The sequence below is a fragment of the Phyllobates terribilis genome, unplaced genomic scaffold, assembly GCF_046119375.1.
Source record: "Phyllobates terribilis strain yellow unplaced genomic scaffold, ASM4611937v1 Scaffold_7__3_contigs__length_470593459, whole genome shotgun sequence".
NCBI classification, from domain to species: domain Eukaryota; kingdom Metazoa; phylum Chordata; class Amphibia; order Anura; family Dendrobatidae; genus Phyllobates; species Phyllobates terribilis.
The window spans coordinates 236,661,823-236,689,396 of NW_027362767.1; the positions used below are offsets into that span (position 1 = coordinate 236,661,823).

General features: G+C 43.0%; 1 protein-coding gene across 2 annotated transcripts; it reads right to left on the reverse strand.

Annotated features, from left to right (window-relative positions):
- On the reverse strand, window positions 1–27,346 carry LOC141154243 (ras-related protein Rab-7a-like). 2 transcript variants are annotated; one of them, XM_073639850.1, is made up of 7 exons: window positions 27,217–27,330; window positions 27,077–27,105; window positions 7,658–7,741; window positions 5,450–5,576; window positions 4,643–4,861; window positions 1,500–1,625; window positions 1–358 (listed from the first exon to the last, which is right to left on the reverse strand). In XM_073639850.1, exons 3-7 carry the CDS (start codon window positions 7,702–7,704, stop codon window positions 272–274), a joined length of 606 nt encoding a protein of 201 aa, XP_073495951.1. In that variant the 5' UTR covers window positions 7,705–7,741; window positions 27,077–27,105; window positions 27,217–27,330; the 3' UTR covers window positions 1–271. The 2 variants fall into 2 exon arrangements, with proteins under 2 accessions (XP_073495951.1, XP_073495950.1); XM_073639849.1 differs by lacking the exon at window positions 27,077–27,105 and having other exon boundaries at window positions 27,217–27,346.
- Between the last annotated feature and the right edge of the window lie 228 nt (window positions 27,347–27,574).

Sequence of the window (27,574 nt, forward strand, 5' to 3'; positions counted from 1 at the left end):
TTGGAATTGTATAAGGAAACTTTAATGAACAATTTGTAAAATCTTAAATTAATGTGATATGTAAATTCAAGCGTGAAGAAATAAAATAAGTTATGTTCTGCAGGCTGTTGGACAAAACTAAAGTCCATTGCACAACGCCTCCCTTTCCTTAGCCTTAATTGTTGGTGAAAGGCTTTCCTGTGGTCTTATCTGGCCAGCTGATGCACTCTCAGAGCAGACCTTAAAATGTCACAAATGCTTCAAGCAGGTTTGGGGGGGATCTGGTAGGAAATTAACAATTGCACTTTTTGTGTTTATTATTCTGTTTTTCTAATAGATTAACAGATTCATCGTCGTTCTTCTGTCTCGATAGATTGTTCTGTGAAGAAATGGTGAAAAATCAGCTATAAAAAGGAAATTCCATCACCTGTTTATGGACAAAATCTGCTTGCAAAAATTAACAGGACATCTGTTAGAAGTAGATTCTGTTAAAAAGGCTGTGCGGTCATGCGATTGATATAGGATATGTCATCGCTATCAGATCGGTGAGGACTCTCCCCACCGATCAGTTGTCATTAGCTCCTGCCGGATATAAAACACTGAATGATATGTAGCAGCCGCTGCCAGGTCCTGGAGATCAGCAGCCTTTAAGCCCCAATACAGCACCCCATTGGACTAATGTCGGGTGATAAAGACGTGATCTTGACCGACTGATGTTGATGGCATTGTTCTCTCTGAAATAGCCGGACAGAAATGTCTGCCGGCAGCTTCTCTCAGAGAATACAGGAGCACTCAGCCGAACAAGCGCTCCTGTGTATGGGAGAATTGGCTTAGATGGCTGTTGGCCGAAGAATTTTTCAGCCAGCAGACATCTAATGTGCATGGCTGGCCTTGTTTGTTTAGGGTTTACATCCGGCTAGAGGTTAAAACAGCCGCACCCCCTACTGATCACCTGTCAGGTCATAAATACCCTCTAATCGGATATCTATAGACTAGGTCATCAATATATGACCGAACACCCTCATCAATGGGGAATGATGAGTTCTATGACATTTAAGCATTAGGTCTTCATACTGAACATTTTGAGAGTCACATACATTTGATATAACATTTCTATATCCTATAGAATTGGCAACTGACATAACATGAACATTAACGGAAAGCGACATTTCACTTGTGATAGAAATCCTGTTAGGGTAAGTGCACACGTCGTGTTTTGCTGCATATTTGCAGCAGAGTTTTATGTAAATTTTCAGCTGCGTCTGGCAGTACCAGCAAAGTGTATGAGAAACCAGAATTCACTGTTCCCACATATTGCTTTTTTGTTTGCTGCATATTATGTGCGTATTTCACCCATAGGAAGTAATGGGTTGTCAAAAAATCCGCACCAAAATGCGCACTTTTTTTGATGCAGCTAGTCTCCTGCCAGAGAAAAGTTATCAGCAGATTTGGTGCAGAAAAAACACAACGTGTGTGCACTTACCCTTATTCTCTTCTAGCAGATCGGTTTTGATACATACGTGTTTTAAGGCGAGCTTGATAGCTCCTAGGAAAGCTTCCTCTACATTTATTGATTCTTTGGCACTGGCTTCATAGTACTCTGCATTAGTTGCTTTACACCATTCTTGTGCCTGACGAGGAGGGACCTATTACAAAATAAAAGGACAAATATATTTAAAATGTAAAGATGTTTTAATGTAAGAATGTTTCTTTATTTTTTTTTATTGATTTTTTTTTTCTACAGCTTAAAAAAGGAAAAAGATTTGTCAGTTTGTAGTCAAGTTGAGTGTAGTTGAATATCATGGGAAAAAAAAAAAATAGATAATATACTCAGACCATGTAACAGTCTCCTTCTCCAGCCCAGCCTGCAGCATAATAATAGGATACAGAATATATTTTTTCATAGCAGATCAAGCAAGGAGCCATTTAAACCCTTGAATCAAATCCAAAATACATCAGCAAACAAATTCAGGTGCCAAAAATTGAAAAATTCTAAAAGATAGTATTCAGGAAAGATGGCGAGAATTGATTCGGAGGACCCGGTCTATTGGCCACATCTGTGTTCTATAGCCACTGGATGAAAGCCATTACAGTATCTCGGTATCTGATGAGATGTCATAGGGATGTCGTGCTGCAATAATCAATGTTAGGCCAGGGTGCAAAGAAAAAGTGGACTACATGGTCAAAATGTAGTGCATAGAAAAATTATTGGGTCTCCTTGTAGACTGTGCCAAGCTGGTATAAGGAGACTTATAGGCCATGTAATCTTCAGTGAGGAGGAGGACTAAAATTCTGGTGCCACATATGGAGGAGGAGGGGGGGGGGGGGAATAGCATTCCTAAAAGTCAATATTGGTCCTTTAATGAGCCTTGCCACATCACTTCTGATATAAAGTCAAACCAGGAACTCATTTAGGAGGGTTTGCCCCTCATCAGTGCAAAGGCCTAGGTCTGAATTGGCTGGATGAGAAGCCTCTGATAGGAAGTCTAAAAAGGAGGAACGTTTGTCCATATGGAGAGTGCCAAGCCGGCATAAGGAGTCTTTTAGGCAATGTTCCTCTGAGAAACTAAATATCTTCTTCAGAAATTAGGATGATGTGAACTATAGTGCCACCTAATGGTGGTAGTAATCCTAAAAGTCAATATTGGCCCTTAGCCTTGCCTCATGACTTTGGTTTGACTGTATATCCCAAGTCATGTGGTAAGGCTCATTAAAAAAGGCCAATATTGGACTTTTTAGGATTACTACCCCCATTAGGTGGCACAAGAGCTCCTGTCCTATTCCTCTCCAAAGAGAATATTTTACACAGAAAAATAAGTATTAGGGCTCGTTCAGACAACTGCGTTTTTCGCTCAGAGTGCGATTCGACAAAACATCAGCTCAGCCCCATAGAATAACATTGGTTGGAGCGCGATCTGTCCGATTTTTTTCCCCTCACATGCATGATTTGTATCAGATGCTCAGATTGCACTCGGCCATGCAAGTCAAGGAGTCCATGGAAAAAATAAAATTAGACCGCATTTGGATGCCATTGAGTGCGATTCGACTTTCATGGACTGACAAAGATGGAAACTTTTTTTTTCCGTACTCTTCTGATCCGACAAAATTGGAATCACATTGTGATCAGAGTGTGATTAGCATAAATCGGAACGATTTTCTTGGATGAGAAGAAATATGGCCGCGTGACCGTAGCCTAATGGTTTCTAATGGCAAGAAAGTGACCTGCCACTGTTCCCAACCCCCTCTCAGGCAGACCTATCAGGCTAGGTGCACATTACGATGTAGGGCGCATACACACAGGCGGTATGTGCCCAACGGTAGTCACATTTCATACATTTCTTTGCAGAGGCCCTCTATAGGAAAGTGTAGTCTTCTATGCTTTCCTATAGGGTGAAACATTTGGTATGCAACCCTTGATGGCCAGACGAAAGCAGAAAGAAAGCACTTTTAGCCTCTATCTAGTTAATGGTGACCTATGGAAACATTACAGTACAGGTAAGGAATAACTCGAGGTGTGGACCAAGTGCACAGGCACCGAGCCTAACACCCAATATTTATCCAAGCTTGTGCAGCCAGTGTATATGCGCCACGTAGCCATTCTGCAACGTTAATGCAAACATTGATGATTTGTATGGAAAGTTGCCAGTGAAGCGTTTCAGGAGACAGGTGCACAAAACTAGCTCAAAGAGACACTTGCTTTCTGCGGTAAACAAGTACAATTGTGACTATAAAAGGAGCAGTCAAATTTAGTTGCCCTCGCCGATTGCTAGTCTTTGTGCATAATACAGAATAAATAGTAGAAATCTTGTAGTGAACAAAGTAAAAGGTGCAGCTGATCAGTTCTAGCGGGCAGCTAAAATCATGAACATTAACGAAGGGCTGGATCAGCGATATTTGTCCTACTACTGAGGGCTGCTGTAGCCAGTTGTCTTACAGCCACACACAGGACAGTGGAGAGGAAAATGTCACCAAGCCACACAGATTCTTTCACATATTTTTCAGTTTTACTTGTAATAAAAAGAGAGACAAAAAAATTGTATCAAAGAAAAAAAACTAAAAGGCCACTTTCCCACCTAGCGAAAATTGCACCAGATTTTCAACAGCATATTCGCTTGCGGAAAAGGTGTTGTGCTTTACAGTGCATGAAATTTTAATAAATCTCTCACACTGCAAGGAAAAAAAAAAAAAATTTGCAGCATAAATTTACAAGAGCTTAAAAATTGACAAGCCCCAAAGGGTCAAATGTGCGGCTCCCATCCCATACACTTTGTTTGCAATTATATCTGGGGTGGCATTCCCTGTAGAACATTTGCACCGAGCAATTAGCAAAAAAAAAAAAAAAAAAAATACGTTCTGCGGAAATGTAGACTGAGAAAGAATACTAAACAGAAAAAAATAAATAAAATGCAGATATTTTCAAAGGGAAAGACCTTCGCTAAATAAAACAGCAGTTGTTTAAATGGCCTTTTATACAGGTCCATGTGTCTTCCATTTCACCACCCCTGCCTCCCAAAAAAAAAAAATTGGGATTGGACTTAGAGGAAAAACACATTTCAGGAACATGGGTGAATTAAATATAAATATAATAGATGAATTAATCTCACCAGCTGTAAAATAAATAAATAAATGGAAGCGACTGATGTTGAGTAGAACATGTACTGACCTGACGCTCCTCTAGATCAGATTTGTTTGCAATGACCACAAAAGGAAATAGTTCTGGAGTCGGAGGGTCAGCTTGTACCAGGAACTCCTTCTGCCAGGTATCCAGAGCTTGGAATGAGTTTGGGGAAGTAACATCAAAAACTAGCAAGCAGCAATCTGTTCCCCGGTATAGAGCGGCACCCAAGGACTGGAAGCGCTCCGTGCCTGCTGTATCCCAGATCTAGGAAAGAGAGAAAGTTTATTATCTCTACTAAAACTTTTTATTTAAAAATAAAAATGCCATATACTGTACATAACCCCAATACACATTTCCTAAAAGTGGAGAAGGGGCGACTTGCTGGAGATACTTCTCTATTAGCTAAAATAGAGAACCAATATGGCAAAGCTATCGCTATAGCAGATACCTATTGACTTTACAGGAACCTGCTTTGCACCTTAGGCAGATTAGAGACAAGTCCTGCGCCACTCCAGATGATGTGCATATGTGAACTTCGCGAGAGATCTGTCAAGCTCCTATAGCGGCAAGGTGAAGAAGCCAACTGTGGACAGCCCTGTTCTCCAGCTGAATCACTAAACTAGGTCTTCTCTGAATTGCCGGAGATCCCCATGTACATAACTGAAGTTGACCGACTTCTCCCCAACAGATTATATGAGGGCAAAGGAAGATCATTCATGTGGGATTTCATTGCCCAAATCTTTCCTTCTAGAGAGTGAAGCCTCCACCGAAGGTGTGTATGTAGTCAGGAAAGATACTGCCGAGATATTGAAGGAGTGTGGCCAGCTTTACCTGTACGGTGACCAGCTTTACCTGTACGGTGACCAGCTTTTCATCCACTCGCAGTTCTTTAGTGAAAAAGTCGGCTCCTATCGTTGCTCTGTAGTAGTTGGTAAATCGATTATTGACGTACTGGTTCATTAGCGCCGATTTCCCCACTCTGCAGATAGAGAATATACGCAAATACACAATCGTCTCATGTCACAAGGCTTTGACCCGATAATGAGCAAGTGCTGTAAATTTGCAGCTCTAAAAAAGGGACTTGGGACACTACATGGGGCCATTTTCCATTTTTAACTGGGACTTCTAGGAATGCCGCAATTTACACATACAACCTAAAGGAAAAGCAAATGTAGAGACAAAAAAAGAAAAGGCTGCTTATTAAGGCTTTTTTAGAGCTAAGCATCAAAGGTGTTATCTCAACTTATAAGATCAATAAAATCTCAAAGTATTTGTTTAAAAAAAAAAAATAAAATGTAACTTTGCAATTTGCAAATGACCCCTTATTAAATAAAACTCTTGATGCTCATGAAAGGAGAGTCTTGAGCTTTATGGTTTACTGCTGGTGCCTAGGTTCCCAGCCACCTTTGCAATCCAACTGCAATGGCCAGTATACTAGGCAAGGAGTGCACGCTTGCAAACTCTGCAGCAGATCCATGGCTCCTGCGCTCAGTCTATATTAGCTTGCAGAATTGGAAAGCACAGTTTGAGCCAGTCCATGATGGTCAATATTCAGGAGTGCACCGCCACTCAACCCTGGCAAATAGGAAGCCAGATTGTAAGGGAGTGGTGCACTCTGAAAGGGTTATTCTCATCTCCTCCTCCTTTTAGGACAGATCATAAATATCAGATCAGTGAGGGGTCCGAATCCACTTAAAGACGCACTCCCATCAAAGTTTTATTGCAGTCTTCATATTATATAGCACTGTATACTTACAATTGCTCATTTTGCCTTTCTACCCAGCCAATTCTTCTCTTTTCTATGTAGAAACAGGAAGTCTTTTTCCCTGCAGGACTCCCCCCACCCCTCTTCAACCTGACCCTGCATCTGTCTCCTCCCCACTGCCAGGGACTTTTGCAGGAAAATTGACCTCCTGTTTCTGCATAGAGCTTAGAAGGATTCAGCTAGTCAGTTTTTAAATCACCTGATGTCAATGGAAAAAGAGAAGAATTAACTGGGTAGAAAGGCAAAATGAGCAATTGTAAGTACACAATGCTATATAAATAGGATTGCAGTATATTAAGAGGAGAAAAACTTGATGGGAGGAGCGCTTTTTTTAATGCAGGGACTGCATTAGACTAGCAGTGGTAAAGCCCTGTACATTGTGGAGGGGTCATAAAGGTATTACAAGCAGGGCCTGCTCCAGGTTTTTGTGGGCCCTGGGCGAAAGTCTCAGTTGGCCCCTTTAACACATACCACGATTCATTATGCACAGATACCATAGAGAAATTACAATGCCGAATATTTCACTTCTTACATTATATGATATTGTAAATTCTACAAAAGCTCAGAGACCGGCGAATCCTCGCAGCGCACAGTGCAGACTGGACAATATAGTCCTCCATACAGTATTATGGGCCCCACATAACACTCCATAGAGGATACTGGCCCCCACATAATGCCCCATGCAGAATACTGGCCCCCACATAATGCCCCATGCAGAATGTCACCTCTCCCCCCCCATATAATGCCCCATGCAGGATGTCATCACCCCTCCTCCCCCCATATAATGCCCCATTCCTCCATACAGATATAAAAAAAAATATCTGGCACCAGCACCGCACCGCTCACGGGTCCCATAGCACGCCGGGGTGCCCGACGGTGAGTGGGCCCCCCCGCCTGCTTAGGGCCCCGGCACTTGCCCGGGTGCCGGCCCTGATTGCAAGCTCTCTCCTATGTCAGAGGCGTCACGAGATGGATCCCCACTGATCAGATATTGATGCCTTATGCTGAGGAAGAGGTCATTTGTATCGAACAACTGGAATTCAACTTTCATACATCTTTAAAGGGCTAGGACAAGCCCTTACCATCATGATGAGTGAAAGGTCTGACATTTGGGACTTCCCAATATTCTATAGAATGGAGAACAGCAGGGCCCAAATACTAAAAAAAAAAAAAATTGGTCTTCAATCAGCTACCCTCAATACACACCCTAACAATCTCTAGTTCTCTCGCTGCAGTGTAGAATGAGTAATATAGTAATTATGTCTACATTAGTTGTATCTACAGCCTTCACTTACCCCGCGTTCCCAATTAACAGCAGCTTTATATGTTGCCTTGAAAACATCTTAGAACAAAGCTGAAACCGGGTTTTTTGGTGACACCTGGCAGAATAAAAGGAAAAAAAGAAAGTTGCATAGTTTAATGCAAGCTGTTGTGTATTTATGTGGCATTATTAGCCTATAGTTTTAGGTCTACAGTTCCTATGCTCAGCTATGTAATCCCAGGGTAAGAGACTGCAATCAAGCCCTGTACAGTGTGAACTCAGTCGTAAGATTATAGCTTCTGAATCAGTTTTATATCCAAGTGATCTCGAAGGCCATCAAGAGTTCACACGGTCCATATCCCTGGATATAACAATTAAAAACAAAGACCACAGATCCTGCACCAATTGGACAACCATTTTGTTTGTTGAAAGGATCCCTTGCAGATCACAAGGAGTCTTGCTCCTGGGTCCTCCCAGCTCTAATGAATTTCTCTAGGCATCACCATTAGGGCATGTGCACAAGGAGTCTTCTTGCTGAGTTTTTGGAGCAGAAACTCAAAGTTTTTCAGATGGATTTGGAGAGTTTTTGCTGTTTGCACATAGTTTTTCCAAGCTGAAATTTTAGGTTTTTGAGGAGGATTCTTCTCATTTTCCACTACCCCATGTGTACATAATCTTTCTGCTCCCAAATGAACACCCTTAGGCCCCCCTTCACACGTCAGTGTCTCCAGTACATGTGGTGACAGTTTTCACATGCACTGGAGACGCGCACACACACACACCTATTTAAATCTATGGGGCTGCCCACATGTCCCACACACGTGCACACTGATGACATCCATGTGTCATCTGTGTGACACGTACCGGAAATAAATGCTCCAGTGGCTGGGAAAAAAAAATACAGTTATTATAGCGCTATTAATTCCATGGCGCTTTACATGTGAAAAAGGGGTATATATAACAAACAAGTACAATAATTTGAACAAAAATGAGTCAGCGACTGGTACAGGAGGAGAGAGGACCCTGCCCGTGAGGGCTCACAATCTACAAGGGATGGGTGAGGACACTGTAGGTGAGGGTAGAGCTGGTCGTGGAGCGGTATGATGGAGCGAGGGTTACTGCAAGTTGTAGGCTTGTCGGAAGAGGTAGATCTTCAGATTCCTTTTGAAGGTTTCCATGGTAGGAGAGAGTCTGATACAGGGGTGGACACATCATTGGTGCAACCTGTGCGGCCGCACAGGGGCCCAAGGGGCAAGGGGGCCCCATTTCTACCTCCAAAGCAGGTGCAATTTTGCATTTTTAAGAGCTATATGGGCTGCAAAGAGCCCATATATTGTTCTTGCACAGGGGCCCTTTTCTGTCTGTTAGACAGTGGTCTGATATGTTGGGGCAGAGAGTTACAGAGTAGGGGAGGGGGGGATGCATGGGAGAAATCTTGTATGCGATTGTGGGAAGTGGAGATAAGAGGGGAGTAGAGAAGGAGATCTTGTGAGAATCGGAAGTTGCGTGCAGGCAAGTACCAGGAGACTAGATCACAGGTGTATGGAGGAGACAGGTTGTGGATGGCTTTGTATGCCAAGGTTAGGGTCTTGAACTGGAGTCTCTGGGCAATGGGGAGCCAGTGAAGGGATTGACAGAGGGGAGAGGCTGGGGAATATCGGGGTGACAGGTGGATTAATCAGCCAGCACAGTTTTAGGATAGATTGGAGGGGTGCAAGAGAGTGTTAGAAGGGAGGTTTGAAGGAAAGATCAGAGTCAAGGGTTATCCCGAGACAGCGAACTTGCAGGGTTGGGGAGAGTGGGCAGCCATTCACTTTGATGGATGGATTCAGTTGGGGGGGGGGGGGGGGTGAATGAGATGGTGGAAAGATGATGAATTAGGTTTTATCCATGCATGGCGAATAAGCCTCTTTACCTTGGCATGCCAGAGCTGGTATGTCAGTCACTCTCTACAGGGAGAAATGTTACCCCTTAGACCTCAGTCCAGAGCCTCTCACCCAGCCAAATCAATTCTCATACTTTGCACCGATGGGGGCCAATAGCCTGAAACACTGTCTGCAAATTGAGATTCTGATTGGGCTATTATCCTAAGTCATATTGCACGACTCGTTAAAAGGTTGATTGTGACTTGTAGGATTGCCGCTTCCAAGGAGGCGATTTGGAGTTCAAGTCCTTTTTTTTTCTCTGTAGAGTTAATTTGCATGTTAAGTTTTAGAAATCTAGCAGAGAAGAAAGCTGAAATAGCGGACGGACATTCTGGGATTCTGGTTAGTAAGGAGGTGATTTCAGGTCCAGAGAGGTAGATCTGTGTGTCATCAGCATAGAGGTGATACTATGAGCTTTCCGAGGCCGAAGATGTAGATGGAGAAGAGCAGGGGGCCTAGAACTGAGCCTTGGGGGACACCGACAGATAGGGGGCAAGATGAGGAGGTGGTGTGTGAGTGGGAGATGCTGAATGTCCTGTCTGTCTGTTAGGTATGAGGAGATCCAAGATAGGGCCAAGTCAGTGATGCAGAGAGATGAGAGAGTCTGTAGTAAGAGGGAATGGTCCACTGTGTGGAAGGCAGATGACAGGTCCAGGAGGAGGAGGACGGAGTAGTGTCGCTTGGATTTGGCGGTTAGTAGGTCGTTGCTGACTTCAGTCAGGGCAGTTTCAGTGGAATGGTGCGGTTGGAAGCCAGATTGTAAGCAGGAGGAGAGGTGGGAGGACAGTTCAAGATGGATGTGTTGTTCCAGTAGTTTTGAGGCATAGGGGAGAAGAGATATGGGGCGATAGCTAGACAGAGGATGGGCGTGATCGAGCATGTTAGAAGCATGAGGGGGGAGGGAGACACCAGTTGTTAGTGACAGGTTGAAGAGGTGGGTTAGGGTTGGGATGGTATTGGGTCAAGTTCACAGGTGGGGAGATGTGACTTAGAGAGTAAAGAGGAAAGTTGATCTTCCGTGATGGCGGAGAAACGGGTTTTCAAGGAGGAGAGTTGGGAAGTTATGAGAAGGGGCTGTGGGGACTTAAGGCAAAAGCTTTGCCTTATTTTGTCAGTTGGCTCTGTTCCAGGTGCTGACTACAACTGTCATCATCCTTATCTTGTCTCCCTGTGATCAGCGAGACCAGGTGATGCCGATGACAGCTGAAGTCAGCACCAGCCGTGCATTAAATAAATAAATGGTGTGGGGTCTCCCCTATATTTTAAAGCCGGCGCAGATAAAGCAGACAGCTGCTGGCTTCTATTATCAGGCTGGGACGGTCCAGGGTTAATGGCCTGTCCCCAGCCCAAAAAAAGATAGAAGCCCACAGCCGCCCCAGAATAGGCACATCACACTAGATGCTCCAATTCTGGTGCTTTACCAGGCTCATCCCGATGCCCTGGTGCGGTGGCAATTGGGGTAATATATGGGTTTTGTTAAAAATCACAGCTGACACGAAGCCCTGGGGTTAGCAATGGAGAGGTGTCTGTCAGACACCCCGATTGCTAACCCCTTAGTCAGTCAAAATAAACCACACACAAAAGTCCGTTAATTGTAAAAAGCAATCCTCGACAATTACCCTCTTATTACTAAAAATAAAAGAAATCCACAAGGCTCTGCCGTAAATCCATATATGGGAGGTCCCATAACGATCCCCAACTCTGCTACATCCGGAGGCTATGATGAGCGGTGGGGATATCAGCAAAGTGACCGCTCACCACGGCTGCCGGAACACACAGTAGGGAGAGAACCAGCAGCAGTGACGTCATTAAAGTTACCTCAGGTCACAGCCAGCGGTTCTCACGCTACTCTGTGTTCCGGCAGCTGTGGTGAGCGGTCACATTAATGATGTCACCGCTCATCACAGCCTCCGGATGTAACAGAGTCAGGGGATCATTGTGGAACAACCATATTATGGATTTATGGCTGACCCTTGTGGATTACTTTTAGTAATAAATGGGTAAAAGATGGTAATTGTCATGGAGTGCTTTTTTACAATTAAAAGGACTTGTGTGCATTTTCCTTTCAACTACGAGGTTAGTAATGGGGGTGTCTGAGACATTTCTCCATTACTAACTCCTGGGCTTGATGTCAGCAGACATTACGCAGCTGACATCAACCCCAAAACCATTACCCTGATTGCCACCCCACCAGGGGAAAAAAAAAAAATAATCGGGAAGAGCCAAGGCAGGCTAAGCCTCAGAATTGATGCATCTAATGAATGCGCTATTTCTGGGACAGCTGAGGGCTGGTCTTATTAGGCTGCAAAAGGACCAATATCCACGGCCCTTCTCAGTGTATATCAGCCCGCAGCTGTCTTCTTAGCCTTTGCTGGTTATTAAAAATAAGGGGGACCCCACACCATCTTTTCATTTTATTTTTGTGGTAGATACAAGTAAGGAAATTGATTGTATATTGAGTATATATCTCATTGATATATTTCTATCCATCTATCCTCTATCTTTGCACATCCAACACCTAAGCAGCTGTCATTTCTATTGTGCATTCTATTCCAAGTACGTTTCACACTGATGGTGCACACGGATTATACAACACACGGACAGCACCGATACTGTTTTCCTCCCCGGAAATATCAGGACATGTGAAGGGGTCTTACAAAGAACCAGTCCTACATTGAGAAGCATTATTGTAGCCCCATCTGCACTTCAGATAATAGATCTTAGTTCGGTATGGCATGGTATTGTATGTATGTATATAACATCTGAATCAGACCACAGTCCCTTTATTTTTAGATCCCACTGATCATGATGTTTAGCTATGATTTGCCATAATCAATGTTTCAGCATTACTATGTACATGATAGTTGTTTAGTATAGAATTTGCTATTCTTTCTGGGCATATAAAAAGGAAAGAAAAAGTTTATAAGCTTGTTTTACTTTGTGAGGGAAGAGAACTGAATAAAAAAAATCCGCATGACAATGCTTAGTGAATTGAGTCAAATGATGGGATAAATATAATTTTTATTTCTATAGCGCCAACATATTCTAGCACTTTACATTTTTATATAGATCAGTAAAATACAATTTCTCTTTATTATTCAGATGACTGGGTTGTATCCTAGGAAATGTGGGTCCGGGTTTTGTCTGCAATGTTTTCTCTCTTCTTCTCATACACTATAATGGATCACAACAGAAGAGATAGGAAATATTTCCTTAAGGCTATGTGCCCACGATGCAGAAATGCTCACGATTTTTTCCTGAGCGTTTCTACATCTCCCTGGCAAAAAAAAAAAACACATGCGGATTGTACATGCGGATAGTACATGTGTTTTTCCTGCCAGGGACTTGCGAATGTGAAGCGTTCTTCACATGCATTTCCACATGCGGGTTGTCAAGCGCTTTCCAAGCGATTTTAGCATCACTTGGAAAGTGCTTGACAACTTGGTCACACTATATAAATCCATGCAAACGGCATGGATTTATATAGTGTGACCCGAGAGAATGTAAAAAAATAAATATATAAAACTTACCTTCCGATGGCCCGCGCTGTCTTGCTTCACCGTCCCGGCAGCGGTAGAGTGAAGGACCTGCCGACGTCAGCGTCGCGTGACCCGTCACATGACTCTGACGTCAGCGCAGGTCCTTCAGTACATCGCAAATTGCCGGCATGGGAGGAGGAGCGCAGCGGGGGCCGCCGGAAGGCAAGTATATTTTTATTTTAGCTTTTTTTTTTTTTTTTTTTTTTTTTTTTTTTTTACAGTTTTCTATGGTACCCAGGTCCGGAGGAGAGTCTCCTGTCCTCTAGATCTGGGTACCATCCGCACATTAGAACGCATGGAATGCGCATCTACATGTACAGTGATACGTAATCCATGCGGTCTAATGCAAGTCAATGGCGGCGAAAACGCAGCGCTTCCGCAAAATAATTGGTAGTGCTGCGTTTTTTTCCAGCAATGATAATCCGCAGCGGAGATTTCCGCAGCATGTGCACAGCACATGCGGATTATCATTGGGGAACATGGCAGACCTTCTACCATGCGTTTAAGCGTTTTTGCCGCTACGGAAACGCTTAAAAAACGCATCGTGGGCACACAGCCTAAAAGAATTTCCCAGTATTTTAAAATTGATGGCCCATCCTTGCACAGTTCTGTATGTTATTGTGACTGCACAGACACAGGAGCTCTGTCATTGTGAGTACACTGGCTGTAACATCTGGTATCCTAAATTTTTTAGGAAATATATATATATATATATATATATATACACACACATACACCCTGTGCAAAAAGGTAAAGGGAACACTCAAATAACACATCCTAGATCTGGATGAATTAAATATTCTCATTGAATACTTTGTTCTGTACAAAGTTGAATGTGCTGACAACAAAATCACACAAAAATCATCAATGGAAATCAAATTTATTAACCAATGGAGGCCTGGATTTGGAGTCACCCCCAAAATTAAAGTGGAAAAACACACTACAGGCTGATCCAACTTTGATGTAATGTCCTTAAAACAAGTCAAAATGAGGCTCAGTATTGTGTGTGGCCTCCACGTGCCTGTATGACCTCCCTACAACGCCTGGGCATGCTCCTGATGAGGTTGCAGATGGTCTCCTGTGGGATCTCCTCCCAGACCTGGACTAAAGCATCCGCCAACTCCTGGACAGTCTTTGGTGCAACGTGACATTGGTGGATGGAGCGAGAGATGATGTCCCAGATGGGCTCAATCGGATTCAGGTCTGGGGAACGGGCGGGCCAGCCCATAGCTTCAATGCCTTCATCTTGCAGGAACTGCTGACACACTCCAGCCACATGAGGTCTGGCATTGTCCTGCATTAGGAGGAACCCAGGACCAACCGCACCAGCATATGGTCTCACAAGGGGTCTGAGGATCTCATCTCGGTACCTACTGGCAGTCAGGCTACCTCTGGCGAGCACATGGAGGGCTGTGCGAGCCTCCAAAGAAATGCCACCCCACACCATTACTGACCCACTGCCAAACCGGTCATGCTGAAGGATGATGTTGCAGGCAGCAGATCGCTCTCCACGGTGTCTCCAGACTCTGTCACGTCTGTCACATGTGCTCAGTGTGAACCTGCTTTCATCTCTGAAGAGCACAGGGCGCCAGTAGTGACTTTGCTGTGGCGCCCCTGAGGGTTCAGTCGCCACAGAGGTACTGCACCTCACCCAGAGGTGTGGCATCTCCTTCTCTCAGGTAAGGATGGAGTGCTGCCGCATTCAACACTACACTACTCCAGGCTGGCTGGAAGGGCATTATGCACTTCTGCTGCCCTGTCCCTGGCAGGAGTGGGGGGAACCAGTAGTGGGTGTGGGTGGAGGATGCAGTACAGGGGAGCACTTTTATAGGAGGTATATATAAAAGGAAGCCATCTTAGGGTGGCAGTGCAGTGAAGTGAGCAGTAAGGAGAGGAGGGGAGCAGAGTCTCTTAAGGAGCTCTGCTGCAGAAAAGGGCCTAGTAAGATGGAGGCCTGGGAGTGCGAGGGGATTCAGGGAGGAAGGCTCCGGTAACAGAAGGGATCCCAGGGGGTACGGTGAGTGCAGGACGGCACCTGTACACCCAAATCTGCCAAGCGTCAGAGGGATCAGGCCGCAGGAAGGGAACCGGTCCCTGGACCAGCCGTGTTACTCCAGGTCTCAGATGGAAAAACCGGAGGCTTCTGCACTTCCATGGTGCAGTTGCCACAGCCTCACCCTAGTCACCGTGAAGGGCATCGAGTAAGTCCGGGAACTCCAGGTTGCCCAGAGGGACTTCAGAGCACCCATTCGGGACTGTGTGTGGGGAATGCAGGGCAGGAGGTAGAAGACAGCGCGGGAAGTCGGCCGGGGAAGGAACATAAAGACAGGGGGTCCCGTAAAGTGCGTCTTATCCACCTGAAGGAGTGCTGAACCCCCTACCTGGCAAACGCAGCGCAACGTGGGAGTCTGACACCTGGACAGTGTACCCGAGGAACCTGAAAAGAACTGAGTAAACTCGGATGACTGCACTCCACTGTCTGTCAGTTATTTCCATCACCCCACCGCGCCTGCACTACAATGCCCAGCATCACCATCTGCACCTACACTGCCCCGGGGGCCAGCTCCGCTTGTGGGGAACAAAAACATCCCGGCTGCCATTCCATCACCCCTCGAGGTCGGCAGCAGCGCCGGGAACCATTACCGGGAACCACAGGTGGCGTCACGAGACAAACTGTTAAACAACACTAAAACCCCTTTTTAAAAAGTGACCCCAGAGGACAGGCCCGGGAGCCGACTGCCGTGACATCCTACAAAGAAGGTAAAGGCCCGGGTACCGAGTCTCCTCTATATCCCCCTGGGCGAGACATTGCCAATCCTGGTGTTCTGTGGCAAATGCCAAGTGTCCAGCACGGTGTTGCGCTGTGAGCACAACCCCCATCTGTGGATGTCGGGCCCTCATAGAGTCGGTTTCTAACCATTTGTGCAGACACATGCACATTTGTGGCCTGCTGGAGGTCATTTTGCAGGGCTCTGGCAGTGCTCTTCCTGTTCCTCCTTGCACAAAGACGGAGATAGCGGTCCTGCTGCTGGGTTGATGCCCTCCTACGGCCCCCTCCACATCTCCTGATGTACTGGCCTGTCTCCTGGTAGCGCCTCCAGCCTCTGGACACTACGCTGACAGACACAACAAACCTTCTTGCCACAGCTCGCATTGATGTGCCATCCTGGATGAGCTGCACTACCTGACCAACTTCTGTGGGTTGTAGAGTCCGTCTCATGCTACCACGAGTGTGAGAGCACAACCAACATTCAAAAGCGACCAAAACATCAGCCAGAAAGTATTGGTACTGAGATGTGGTCTGTGGTGCCCACCTGCAGAACCACTCCTTTATTGAGGGTGTCTTGATAATTGCCAATAATTTCCATCTATTCTCTATTCCATTTGCACAACAGCATGTGAAATTGATTGTCAATCAGTGTTGCTACCTAAGTGGACAGTTTGATTTCACAGAAGTTTGATTTACTTGGAGTTATATTCTGTTGTTTAAGTGTTCCCTTTATTTTTTTGAGCAGTGTATTAGAGACCTTTATCCCCCCAAATGCCGTTATCAATAGTGATTACTTAGAGGGGAGGGGCTCTTTATTTATTTCTCTACCTTAACAAGTTGTGGGGTGTCCATACTGGGGCTCACAATCTGGATTCCCTTTCAGTATGTCTTTAGAGTATGAGAGGAAATCCACACAAACACAGGGAGAACATACAAACTCCTTGCAGATATCGCCCTTGGTGGGGTTTTCAATCAAGGACCCCAGTGCTACAAAGCAACAGTGCTAATCACACAATGTATAATGGAGAATCAAATAGTAAAAGTCGCCGTACTTCATACGTTCCTTTATTTTAGGGTCAATACTAATTATAGGTGTATTCCCATCTAGAATACTCCATAACATTTATACTAGTGGAGGGAGGCGGGTGGGTGAACTATGGGACTGCGCTGAATGGAGAATTAAGCGTCAGTGGGTCCATTTAGCATTTTTATTGCCATATGGCACTTCAGGACCCGACACTGCGGAGGAAACTGCAACACGACCCCAAGTATATGGAAATATCTTGTAGATCCGTGCACAGCAGTAAACTGAAGAAATCAGTGAAGTCTCAGAGCTTAACTAGTGCTATGGCCCTTTTTTCTCTAAAGTTTGTGAGTCTTGGCCACTAAATGTCCACCAGTGATGGAACAGGCTGCCAACATACTATCACTTACAAGGGGTTGTCTCATCTTATTAAATGGAAAAAAATTGCTTGTATAAACAATGGACTAGGCAATTTACCTCCTTTTTTTTTTTTTTTTTTTTTTAAAAACAAACCTCCTTATGTTAACATTTTTTGGCGTTCACTGTGCAAAAACAGTTTTGCGGTCACCTCGGCTCTCCAACAACATTGAACAAAAAGCGATCAAAATACCTTAACTAGTCCCTGACAGCCACATTCACAGGAAAAATATAATAATAATATTATATATATTGAAATTAGTGCGTAATTTAACTTTTACAATACAGATGTGCGGCTCTGCCATTTTTTTGCAGTGATATTGGCTAGGGGATTTTGCTTCTGACAGTTTCCTTGTGGGGCATAACTACTGCGGTCGCAGGGGCCCGTCGACGTCAGCAAATACTTCAGCAGGATATGCGTCCTCGGATGGGTCTGTGTGCGGCAATACACGCTGCCGGCCATTCAGAGTCCAGCAGCTGACGTCAGCTTTTAATTAGCATAAAAACGCAGCAAAAATGCAATGTGTAGACATAGCCATAAAGGGAATCTGTCAGTAGGATTTCACCCCACAAGCTATTTATATGTGCATGTAGTCCTTTCAAAGACAAGTCAAGTAATATCATTACATGGTCAGTCTGAATGGATATACAAATGTAGATCTGAAGCCTCTGTCACTCCAGCTCTATTCCCTGCCCAGCACCACCTTCCTATTGCTTGTCTGAAGTCACACAGCATAGAGGAAGCAGTACTGGGTGGGAAAGCGCTACATGCATTTATAAGTAGTTTGGGGAGTGAAATCCTGTTGACAGATTCCCTTTAGTGCGCAGTAAAAAAAATATTAGCGGAATTGCAATTGTTCTTCAATCCTCATACTTTGAGGTGGGATTAATAGGAGTCCTTACGTATAGCTTTCCATTCGGCATGCAATTTGCTCGTTTTGAAACCTCAACAGTGAAAAAGTAAATGCACGAACGAGTAAGATCCTTTAACAGTGAATGAACACGTACATTGGTGTGTGTGTTATACAAATTTTATGTAATTATGTCCTGATCATGTGAAGTCACTGCAGGCAATGGTAGGATAACATTAGACGGGTTGGAAACATGCAATATGTGCCACTAGCGTAATACTTAAGTCTCTGGATAACAGCCTGCACATTCCTCCACCTCGATCAAGCAATACAAGCTTTTCTTTGTTTTGTTTGCTGATTTTGTAGACAAGGAAATCCTAATATATATAAAATTTTAGACTGATCATTGGAAAATAAACAATTGATAGTAGAGGAGGTGGATCATTGCTCATTTTTATACAGCAATCGTTATGAAAATGCGAACTGTATGGGAATGAAGGATCATTCCTATGATGGTTTATCCCCGTGCAGTAAGAGCCATTGGGGGCAGCACATCCCTGCGCACATAACAGATGCAATCAGCTGACAAATGTGCTGCTCATATGTCAGATGATCCTGGCGCATGTTCACATGAGCAATGATTGGAACGAACGCTCCTATGAATGGTCAGTCGGCCATGCAAGAGGCCTTTAGATGAACTACATAGCGCCATAAGAAGTCTTGATAAATTGGGGCTTAAGTTTTTTGTTTTGTTTTTTAAAGCAAAAAAAAACCGTCAAGAATATATTTTTCTGTGGGGGAAAAAAAAAAGGGAGCACTATGTGCTCTATAGGTGTGTTTTCCCATTGAAAAAAAAATAAAAATAAAAAAATAAAATCTATAGATGTGTGGCGCCCCTGAGGGTTCAGTCGCCACAGGGGTACTGCACCTCAGACCGAGGTGTGGTATTTCCTCTCCGAGGTAAGGAAGGAGCACCTCTCAGGACTCAGCCATCCATTCAACACTACACCTCTCCCACCTGAGGGGGGGGCACCAAAAGATAGGGGGAACCATGTAGTGGGTGAGGGTGGAGGATGCACTTTAGGTCACACCACAAAATTCATATTTAATAAACGGCCATCTTGGGCTTACGGTCTTTGATTGTGGTCTTCATCACTGAACGTGGCTTTCTGTGTGAACCTGCAGTTGATGGGGACACAGTCCTCGTACTCTGGCCTTGAGGCGAGGAGCGGGCAAGAGTTAACGGTTGTCTCTACCCGGTCAAGGTCCCTATCTAAGAAGGCCTGGCAGGGAGCAGAGGAGACAAGCTCCGCAGGCAAAAGGATCCCAGGGGAATGCAGATGGAGCAGCATACGCCACCTGTCCTCACTATTCTGGCCTAGTCAGAGGTACTCCTGCTGCAAAAGGGGTACCGGCCCCCGATATCTTGCTTTGCTACTTCATGTCCTAGTCAGAAAAGCCCGGAGGCTTAGAGGATCCCACCGGGTAATGGACGGAGCGGAGTCGCCACCCGTACCCTTGTTCTGTGCATAGTCCAGAGGGAGACCCAGCCTTGTAACACGCACCACTTAAGGACAGGAGAGGACCTAGTGGGAAAGTCTAGGAACACTCTGGTGCAGGGGGTCCTGATTGATGCACCCGGAGTATGCTGAACCCCTTCCTGGTGGCCGCAGCGCGCCGTGAGGAGCAAGGAGAAGCCTTGCAGCTGACACCTAACATCGTGAGTAAAGCTTGAAAGACTGCATCCATTGCCTCCGGTCCCTTATTTCAGCGCGACACCACACCGCACCACCCACTACGACCCCCCTGATCCATCTTCTCTGCCCTGAGGCCCTGCTCCGCCTGTGGGGAGTAGTACCATCTTCTGCTGCAACTACATCCCGCCTCAGAGAATCACCAGAAACCACAGGTGGCGTAGTCATTACATCCACTCGATTAACACCAAACCCTGAAAGCCCATTAAATCTTTTATGTGACGGCCCTGGGCATGGAATGGGTCCAGGCCACGGCTGCAACCCCCCAAACATCTGACCCGGCTCCGAGTACCCCCATCTCCCAGGGAGGGCTGAGAGCGTCAAATGCTGTATATAAAATGATTTTATAAGGATACTGCATTTTTGTATGAAATTTTTTGAACCAAAAGTCAGAAGTGGACTCAAAGGGCTTTGGAAATATAAAAGGAAGGATTTAGGCTATATGCACATTACACCTTAAAAAAAAAAAAAAAAGCGCCATAAAGCCACTGTAAAAAAATGAAACATAATAGCTTGTATGTTCTCCCCGTGTTTGTGTGGATTTCCTCTGGATACGTCGGTTTTCTTCCACACTCCAAACACATACTGATAGGGAATCTAGATTGTGAACCCCAATGGGGACAGTGATGATAATGTCTGTAAAGCGCTGTGGAAATAATAGCGCTATATAAGTGGGTAAAATAAATAATGTAAAAATGACATTCCTGTGGACATGTTCAGCCTTTTGTTACTTATTTTAAAGGGAGTATGTCAGCAAGTTTTTGCTATGTAATCTGACAGCAGCATTATGTAGGGACTGAGACAATGTTACCAGCAACGTGTCACTTGGTTCACTGGGTACAACAGTTGTGATACAATCCCAGGTTTTTTCTGCTGCATGTAAGCCCACCCACACAACTGATTAGCAGCTTTATTTCACTATACAATGTACACAGAGCTGCCAATCAGTGATGGGTTGGACCCGGAGGCACAAGACACCTAGTCCTGTAGTGATGAACTCCTTCTGATAAAACACTGATTGTATTGAAACAGCAAAACACAATATAGTAAGTGATACAACACTGAAATCAGAGTCTCTTCTGATAGCACGATGTCTGAGAGCACCACGATGTGACAGATTCACTTGAAATAGAAACCTTGAAGCCGTTAAAAGAAGTAGCATGTTTATTCTTCGGTTTCAGCTAGGAAGCCACGTACTAGTGCAGTGTATTGAAAAAACCCATGCAAACAACAAGTTTTCAAGTGGAAACCGCAGCTTTAGCAGACTCTCCTTTGGGGAGTTTTTCACTTCCTGAAGCATTTTAATATATATATATATATATATATATATATATATATATATATATATATATATATATATATATATATATATATATATATATATATATATATATATATATATATATATATATATATATATATATATATATATATATTAGTATTTTCAGGAAACATAACCCAGATTAAAGTGATAATCAGATACCCGTACGCAGACAAGGTATATAATGACATTGTTCATAGGATTGACTGGTAGCACAAAACAATACAAACATTAAGAACCACATAACTTTGTAACTTACGTTAACTTAGCTGATATTCTAATTTATTGAAGCCATCTTGGTAAAAAAATTCCATTTATACTCATACTCTAAACCCTTACCTAATGATTTCTTTACCCTGCTCTTTCTTTCCCCTCTTAAATTTAAGCGTAGTGGTCCCATAATATTTTTAAGATCCTCCAAAATGTACCAAGCTGTAGAAGTGAAGGGTTCCACCATTTTCTTTTTTTCCATTTAATGAGCAACAGTTCACAATAAACTGTTTCCATTTCGGCAGAAATTTGCCAGCTTGCATTTCCTTATTACTAAGGGCGTCTTGTTGCTCCACTCCCATGAAATGTTTCATTTGAGCTGTCAATTCTTCAATGGGGGGGGTCTAACCAATATTTAAAGTAGTTGTTTTTTTGCCAGTATAAGCAGGGTGTGGAGCAATGTGGGTGGGCCTCTTTTCTTCTCACTAGGGTTCTCTGTGTTGCTCCAGAAGTGTAACAAGGCTAGATAAGGGGAGAGGGTATATCCCAGACCCCAAATGGTGTTAATCATATCTGATACCTATCCCCAATATGATACTGATGCAAGGCATGATCAAAGGCCGTGTATAAGGTCGTAATATGGAAGGTGGCATTTAGGACATGCAGTTAGCCTATTTGATAGTGGATCTTTTTTAGGTACGTTAAAGGAATAAAATGGCCCCATGCATAATTTTATACTGAGTTTCTCTCCACGCTTCATTTATAATGTGTTTTCTTAATAAATTCCAACCGGTCCTAATCTTATCAGAAATCTCCACATCCTTCAACTGTTGTCTCCAATATTTGAAAAAAAAAAAAAAAATGTCCGGGTGCACCCCTAGTAGATTAGACCTCATTACAGAATAAAGAACAGATATTGAAGGGGTACCCATTGGAGATAGCAAAAATGACATCCAACTCGTTTTGGGAGACCTCAAAAGGTCACATCTTTTAATGGCCATAATGGAGAGTTTGATTTGTTCATATTGGAAATAATGTTGGGGAGGTAGGTTATATGTTTCTAAACACTCTGTACAGGTCAGCCATCTCTGCTCATTTGGATGGAGAAGATGGGGTGCGTTGTCTACGCCTGCCTGCTGCCATTTCAAAAGTAGTTTATTTTCACGACCCTGGGGTTTGCCATATCAGAAGGTATTTTGAGATTCTGAAGGAAAAGGTCAAATTCTTTCCTGACTGCCATGTGGAAATAGTGTCCCCAAGGATCGTCAACTTTTTAACTGCCAAGGGTAAAGATATCAATAGAGAGTGAAGGAGGGCAATTAAGTTACAGGGATATGCATAATCGGCGTCCAACGTGTAGTTAGAATATGTCTGTCTCTTGTGGAACCAGTCTATTATGTAACAAAAGAAGCAGCAAGATTGTAATTTCTGATGCTTGGAAAATTAATGCCCCCGTCATCTTTGGAAGCCATAAGTTTGCTCAGACTAATCCGAAGATGTTTTCCCTTCCAAAAAAAAAAAAATGACTGAAGGCTCTATAGAGTATACATCAGAGTGTTTCAGGAGTAATGGTAAGGTTTGTAATTGATACATAATCCTGGCTGTACTGATCATTTTTACTAAATGTGCCCTACCCATAAAAGATAGAGGCAAATCTTGACATGACTTTAATTCGTTGATTATTTTTTATTTATTTATTTTTTATATATAGGAGGGGGGGGGGGTAGTTTAAGATGTATATAGATGAAGGCAAGTGACCTATTTTAATTCCCAGGTAGGTGATATACGAGGGTGCTAAGGATATACTGTTTAAAGATCCATTTGGGCAGAGTTTTTATTCCCTTCTCGGTTAATGGGAGTATTTCACACTTTTAAATATTGATTTTAAACTCAGAATAAGAACCAAAATTTTTAAGCAAGTCCAACATTATTGGCAAACTTCCTAAAGTGTTTTTTTTTGCAGCCTTTTGGATTGGACACTGCCTTGCTTTGGACCCTTTTTTATATCAGGAGACGGTTCAAACAAGTGACATGCACTTTAATTTCTCCCACCAGGCGTTTTTCAAAACCCAATGAGGAACAAAAACGCTCAAAAGACTGAACATATGATCAGCAAAATGGTTATACCATATGAATAAGTCTTTTGAAGTGTTTTTTTAAGCATATTATGAGTTGGACCTGCTCAAAAAGACTCCTCAAAAAAGTCTGTGTACATAGCATTATACTTCCCATTCCTGCTGGATCTACTACTGGATTTGGTCTCAAAAATTGCAGTGGATTTTTTTTTAAAAGACAAAAAAACAAAACAAAAAAAACCAATGCATAAAATCAAAATCACCCTAAAGATACTTTCACTCACCTTTTCTTTTTGGCCTTAAATGGTCACATTTGTTTCAACCAATGTTGCATAAATCTATATATAGTATAAGCAAGTATAAGGAACTTTGCAATGTGTCTCATCAGATAAATGTGTTTCTTTCTTCACTTATGAGCCACTCCCCCCCTCTTTTCTGAACTCATCATTGTCACCAAAAGACAGCTGAAATCTGTTAGGGTCAAACAGAAATGGACTGCCAGCTCCCCAAGCTGTCAAATTACAGCTACTTACTGAATCTATGGAGAGCAAAGGAGTGAGGAGCAGAGAGAGAAAGAGATAGGCACAGACACACACAGATCATGCTGCAGCTTTCTATTAAGAATTTTCCCTGACTACAAAGCTGGAGTAACAGCTACAATGCTCAGTACTGTTTTCCATGCGATTGCTACTTTTGAATATGTGTTACTTAGAGACTGGGAAACAGGAAATCCCTAGGGTTTCTGTGTGTAGTCTACCAGACATCACAGCAGCTAGCATCCACCCACTAGCTCAGAGGCAACAGACAATTAGAGAATGCAGAGAGGAAACAGTGAAAAATGCAAAATACAAGTTGTATAATGGCCAGAAACAGTGCTATCATTCACACGACAGCTTATTCTGAAAAGTCCCCTGAATTGACAGTTATTCTTTAAAAATGACAGTTTTTTTCCTTAAATTAAAGGGGTTTATCCACTACTGGACAATCCTTGTTTAATCAATTCAGGATCCCTAAAAAAAATAAAATAAATAAATGGATACCTCCCACAGCGAGTGGCACCATTCGAGCATAGTTGGCGCCACTCGGCCCGTAAAGTGACCTGACACTGTTGTGTCACATGCAGGCTGCAGCTAACGAGTGGCTTTTTGGCTGCAACTCATCAATATTCCATCAGGGCGGATGTCCGCTCTGTCAAAATAGAAAAGGCTACAGATAAACAGCAGCCGATCATTAGTGTGAGTGGAGGGGAAGGGACAACACTATTGTATTAATTTTAAAAGGCCATAGCCTTCTACAAAGAAATGTGCTAAAAACACCACAAATTATGTGTGTCATGGCACCCTAGGGGTATGTGCACATGACATCTTCCTCAGGCGGATTTCACCTGAAAAAGCGCTTAAATAATGTTAGAAAGAATGAAGATATGCACTACAATGTAAAAACAACTTACTGTTCACATGGTCAGTCTTTTTGACATTCTTTTAAAACCATTTTAGCTCATCAAAAGGCTAAAAGACGTCATGGGTCCATTCTTTAGGTGACACAAGTAAACAAAAAGTTGCTAATAAAACAACGCCAGCATTTTCCTGAAGTGTCTAATGGTTTAAAATGTTAGTCGGTACGACGGTGTCTAAAAGAAATCGCGCACCTATACCCTTGCAATAGGAGCACAAGGGACTTTTCCGCTGATTTTGTTGTGAACATGCTGCAGATTTGCAAAGTGTTATATGAGATGTGAAATCTGCAGCATTTATTAAAATTCATCAGAGTTCAGATTTACAGCACTGCTCAATTTACACTGCAGGTTTTCTCTAGTGTGTGAATGAGGACAAATAAAATCTCATCTAATGCTGCTGCTGAGCACGGTGTTATCAGAATGGATAACCCCTTACTTTTCATGATCTCCAGACATTCGATCACTGGGTGCCGCAGATGTTAATGGCTGATGCTGGTTTTCCCTGCAGCAATAACGAAAAACAACAGGACACCTATTGACTTTACAGACTGGAGCGTAAATACCCACAGTCCTATGTAGATTTCCAGTAGAAAAATCAGCGGCGTTTTTGCATTTGAAACATTGTGCATGAGATTTAAAACAACATATCTGCAGTGCATTTAGTTTTAGACAGTGTTTTTCCTACAAACACTCTGGTTTTTGGTGCAGAAAAATCTACAGTACATAGACTTATGTGCACACATTGAGTATGTGCTTACTCGGTGAGTTTTCACCAAATCGCCTGTACACGTTGTCAAAAAATTTCTGCATGGAAAATCCACAGCTTCTCTCTCTGTGTGGAATTCATGAGATAGAGAATCAACCAAGTTTCATCCAGAAAACTAGTCCAATTTTCATCCGTTTGCCATCCATGTGTCAGTTTTTTGTTACTTGAATGTTATAAAAATGGAAAATTTTAAAATGTACATGATCAAATACAATTTCCTAGGTTAATGAAGCGAAACAAACCAGTTCAAAAGCGCTCCCATCGAGATAAAAAGGCACATGGATCTGATAAGCGCAGATAAAACAAAAAAGCATTATGTAAAAAATACTTTTTATTAAAAAAAAAAAAAAAAAGAAAAAAATACGTGTCACGGCTGCATCCAGCCTATTGCATGCTCAGAAAGCGCTCCTTTCTTGCCTTTTCCCATCAAGGAAAATCCACTATTGGTTTAAATTTCCTAGGTTAATGATGTTAATGTCTCTATTTAAAAAAAAAAATGCAATGATCCGCATGGGATCAGATTTTCTATTTGTGCACCCGTAGACATGAATAGGGGAGTCTCATCCAACAAATGTAAGAAAGTGGAGCGTGTGGGGATTAAATCCATGTAGAAAACAAAAACTCACTCACATGAAAAGCCCAATTGAATAACATCGGTCTTCGTGTGGTCCAGGTTTTCACGGGCCGCACTCAGACCAAAAATATGAAAGTGAGAAAGTGTGAACTTAGCCTGCAGTGCAAAGGGTGAAATCTGCAGCAAAAGCCTCATATTCAGTAACATGAAGATATTGCTGCAGATGTGCAGAGAAAAAAAAAAAAAAAGAAATCTGCAGCAACCTTACTCCTGTGTTTAAGAAAGAAAGAAAGAAAGAAAGAAAAAAAAAAAACAAAAAAAAAAAAACCCCACACAAAACTCACGTTCCATTAGGGCATTTTGAATTGATGCATTTAACAAAAGGAAATCTATTGATATTATTGAGCACTGGGCAATTATCCATGCTCTTCACACCACCATTGTAGGGAAAATTAGCATTAACTGTTCCAATCAGCAGGTTACGCCTGCAGACAGCCTGTGTTCAGGGATCTAGATAGGAAAAGTGAGAAAAAAAAAAAAACACCACCATTCTGCTATGCCTTCTTCACACCTGTCAAATTATACTTCTCATTAAATATATGAATGGATGGATAAAAAAAAAAAAAAAAATCAAATATACCCCTCCCCACTATAGAGATAACCTCCACTCTCCACCCCCCCCCCACACACACACACACAAAAAAAAAAAAAAAAAAAAAAATCAGCACTCATTTGACATAAGGTTTGGATAAATGCCTCCTGGATCCTTACCTCCTCTTTCACCTGATTTTACTCTGCATCTATTGAATGAAATCATACAAACAAAAAGCCAAGAATGCAACATTAAAACAGGTCACCAGTGTAAGTACACCTGCTCAATAGTGCCAGGACCTTACATCTCAATAACATACCTTGTGCCTGGATCCAAGACTTTATTAATTCTGGAAGGTCAGTAAGCAAGGAGGACTAAAAACTTGCACTCACAGTTCCTGGTTCTTGAGCATGTGAGAGGAGGAGTAGAAGGGTTTAATGTGGGGAGGTGTCTTTAAGCTAAAGTGCATCAAACAAAAACTTTTAACACATTTACTGCCAATAGCAAACTGACAGCTGCTGTAGAGATAATGAAATCTGCTAGCCCAGAAACCAGAATATCCTGGGGGTGAAAAATCCAGCTCCTAAAATCATGTGAATGGGGGTTACAGCGTAAATTCCTAGCCATGCTAAGGCTATGTGCCCACGTTGCATTTATGAAGCAGAAAATTTCTGCTG

Bases quoted from the DNA above. Each gene is read 5' to 3' on its own strand.
- LOC141154243 (XM_073639849.1), bottom strand. From the start codon at position 7,704: ATGTTTTCAAGGCAACATATAAAGCTGCTGTTAATTGGGAACGCGGG. The intron at 4,862-5,449 runs GTAAAGCTGGTC...TCTCTTTCCTAG, and splicing joins AAAAGCTGGTCACCGTACAG to ATCTGGGATACAGCAGGCAC. The intron at 1,626-4,642 runs GTCAGTACATGT...ATTTTGTAATAG, and splicing joins CTGATCTAGAGGAGCGTCAG to GTCCCTCCTCGTCAGGCACA.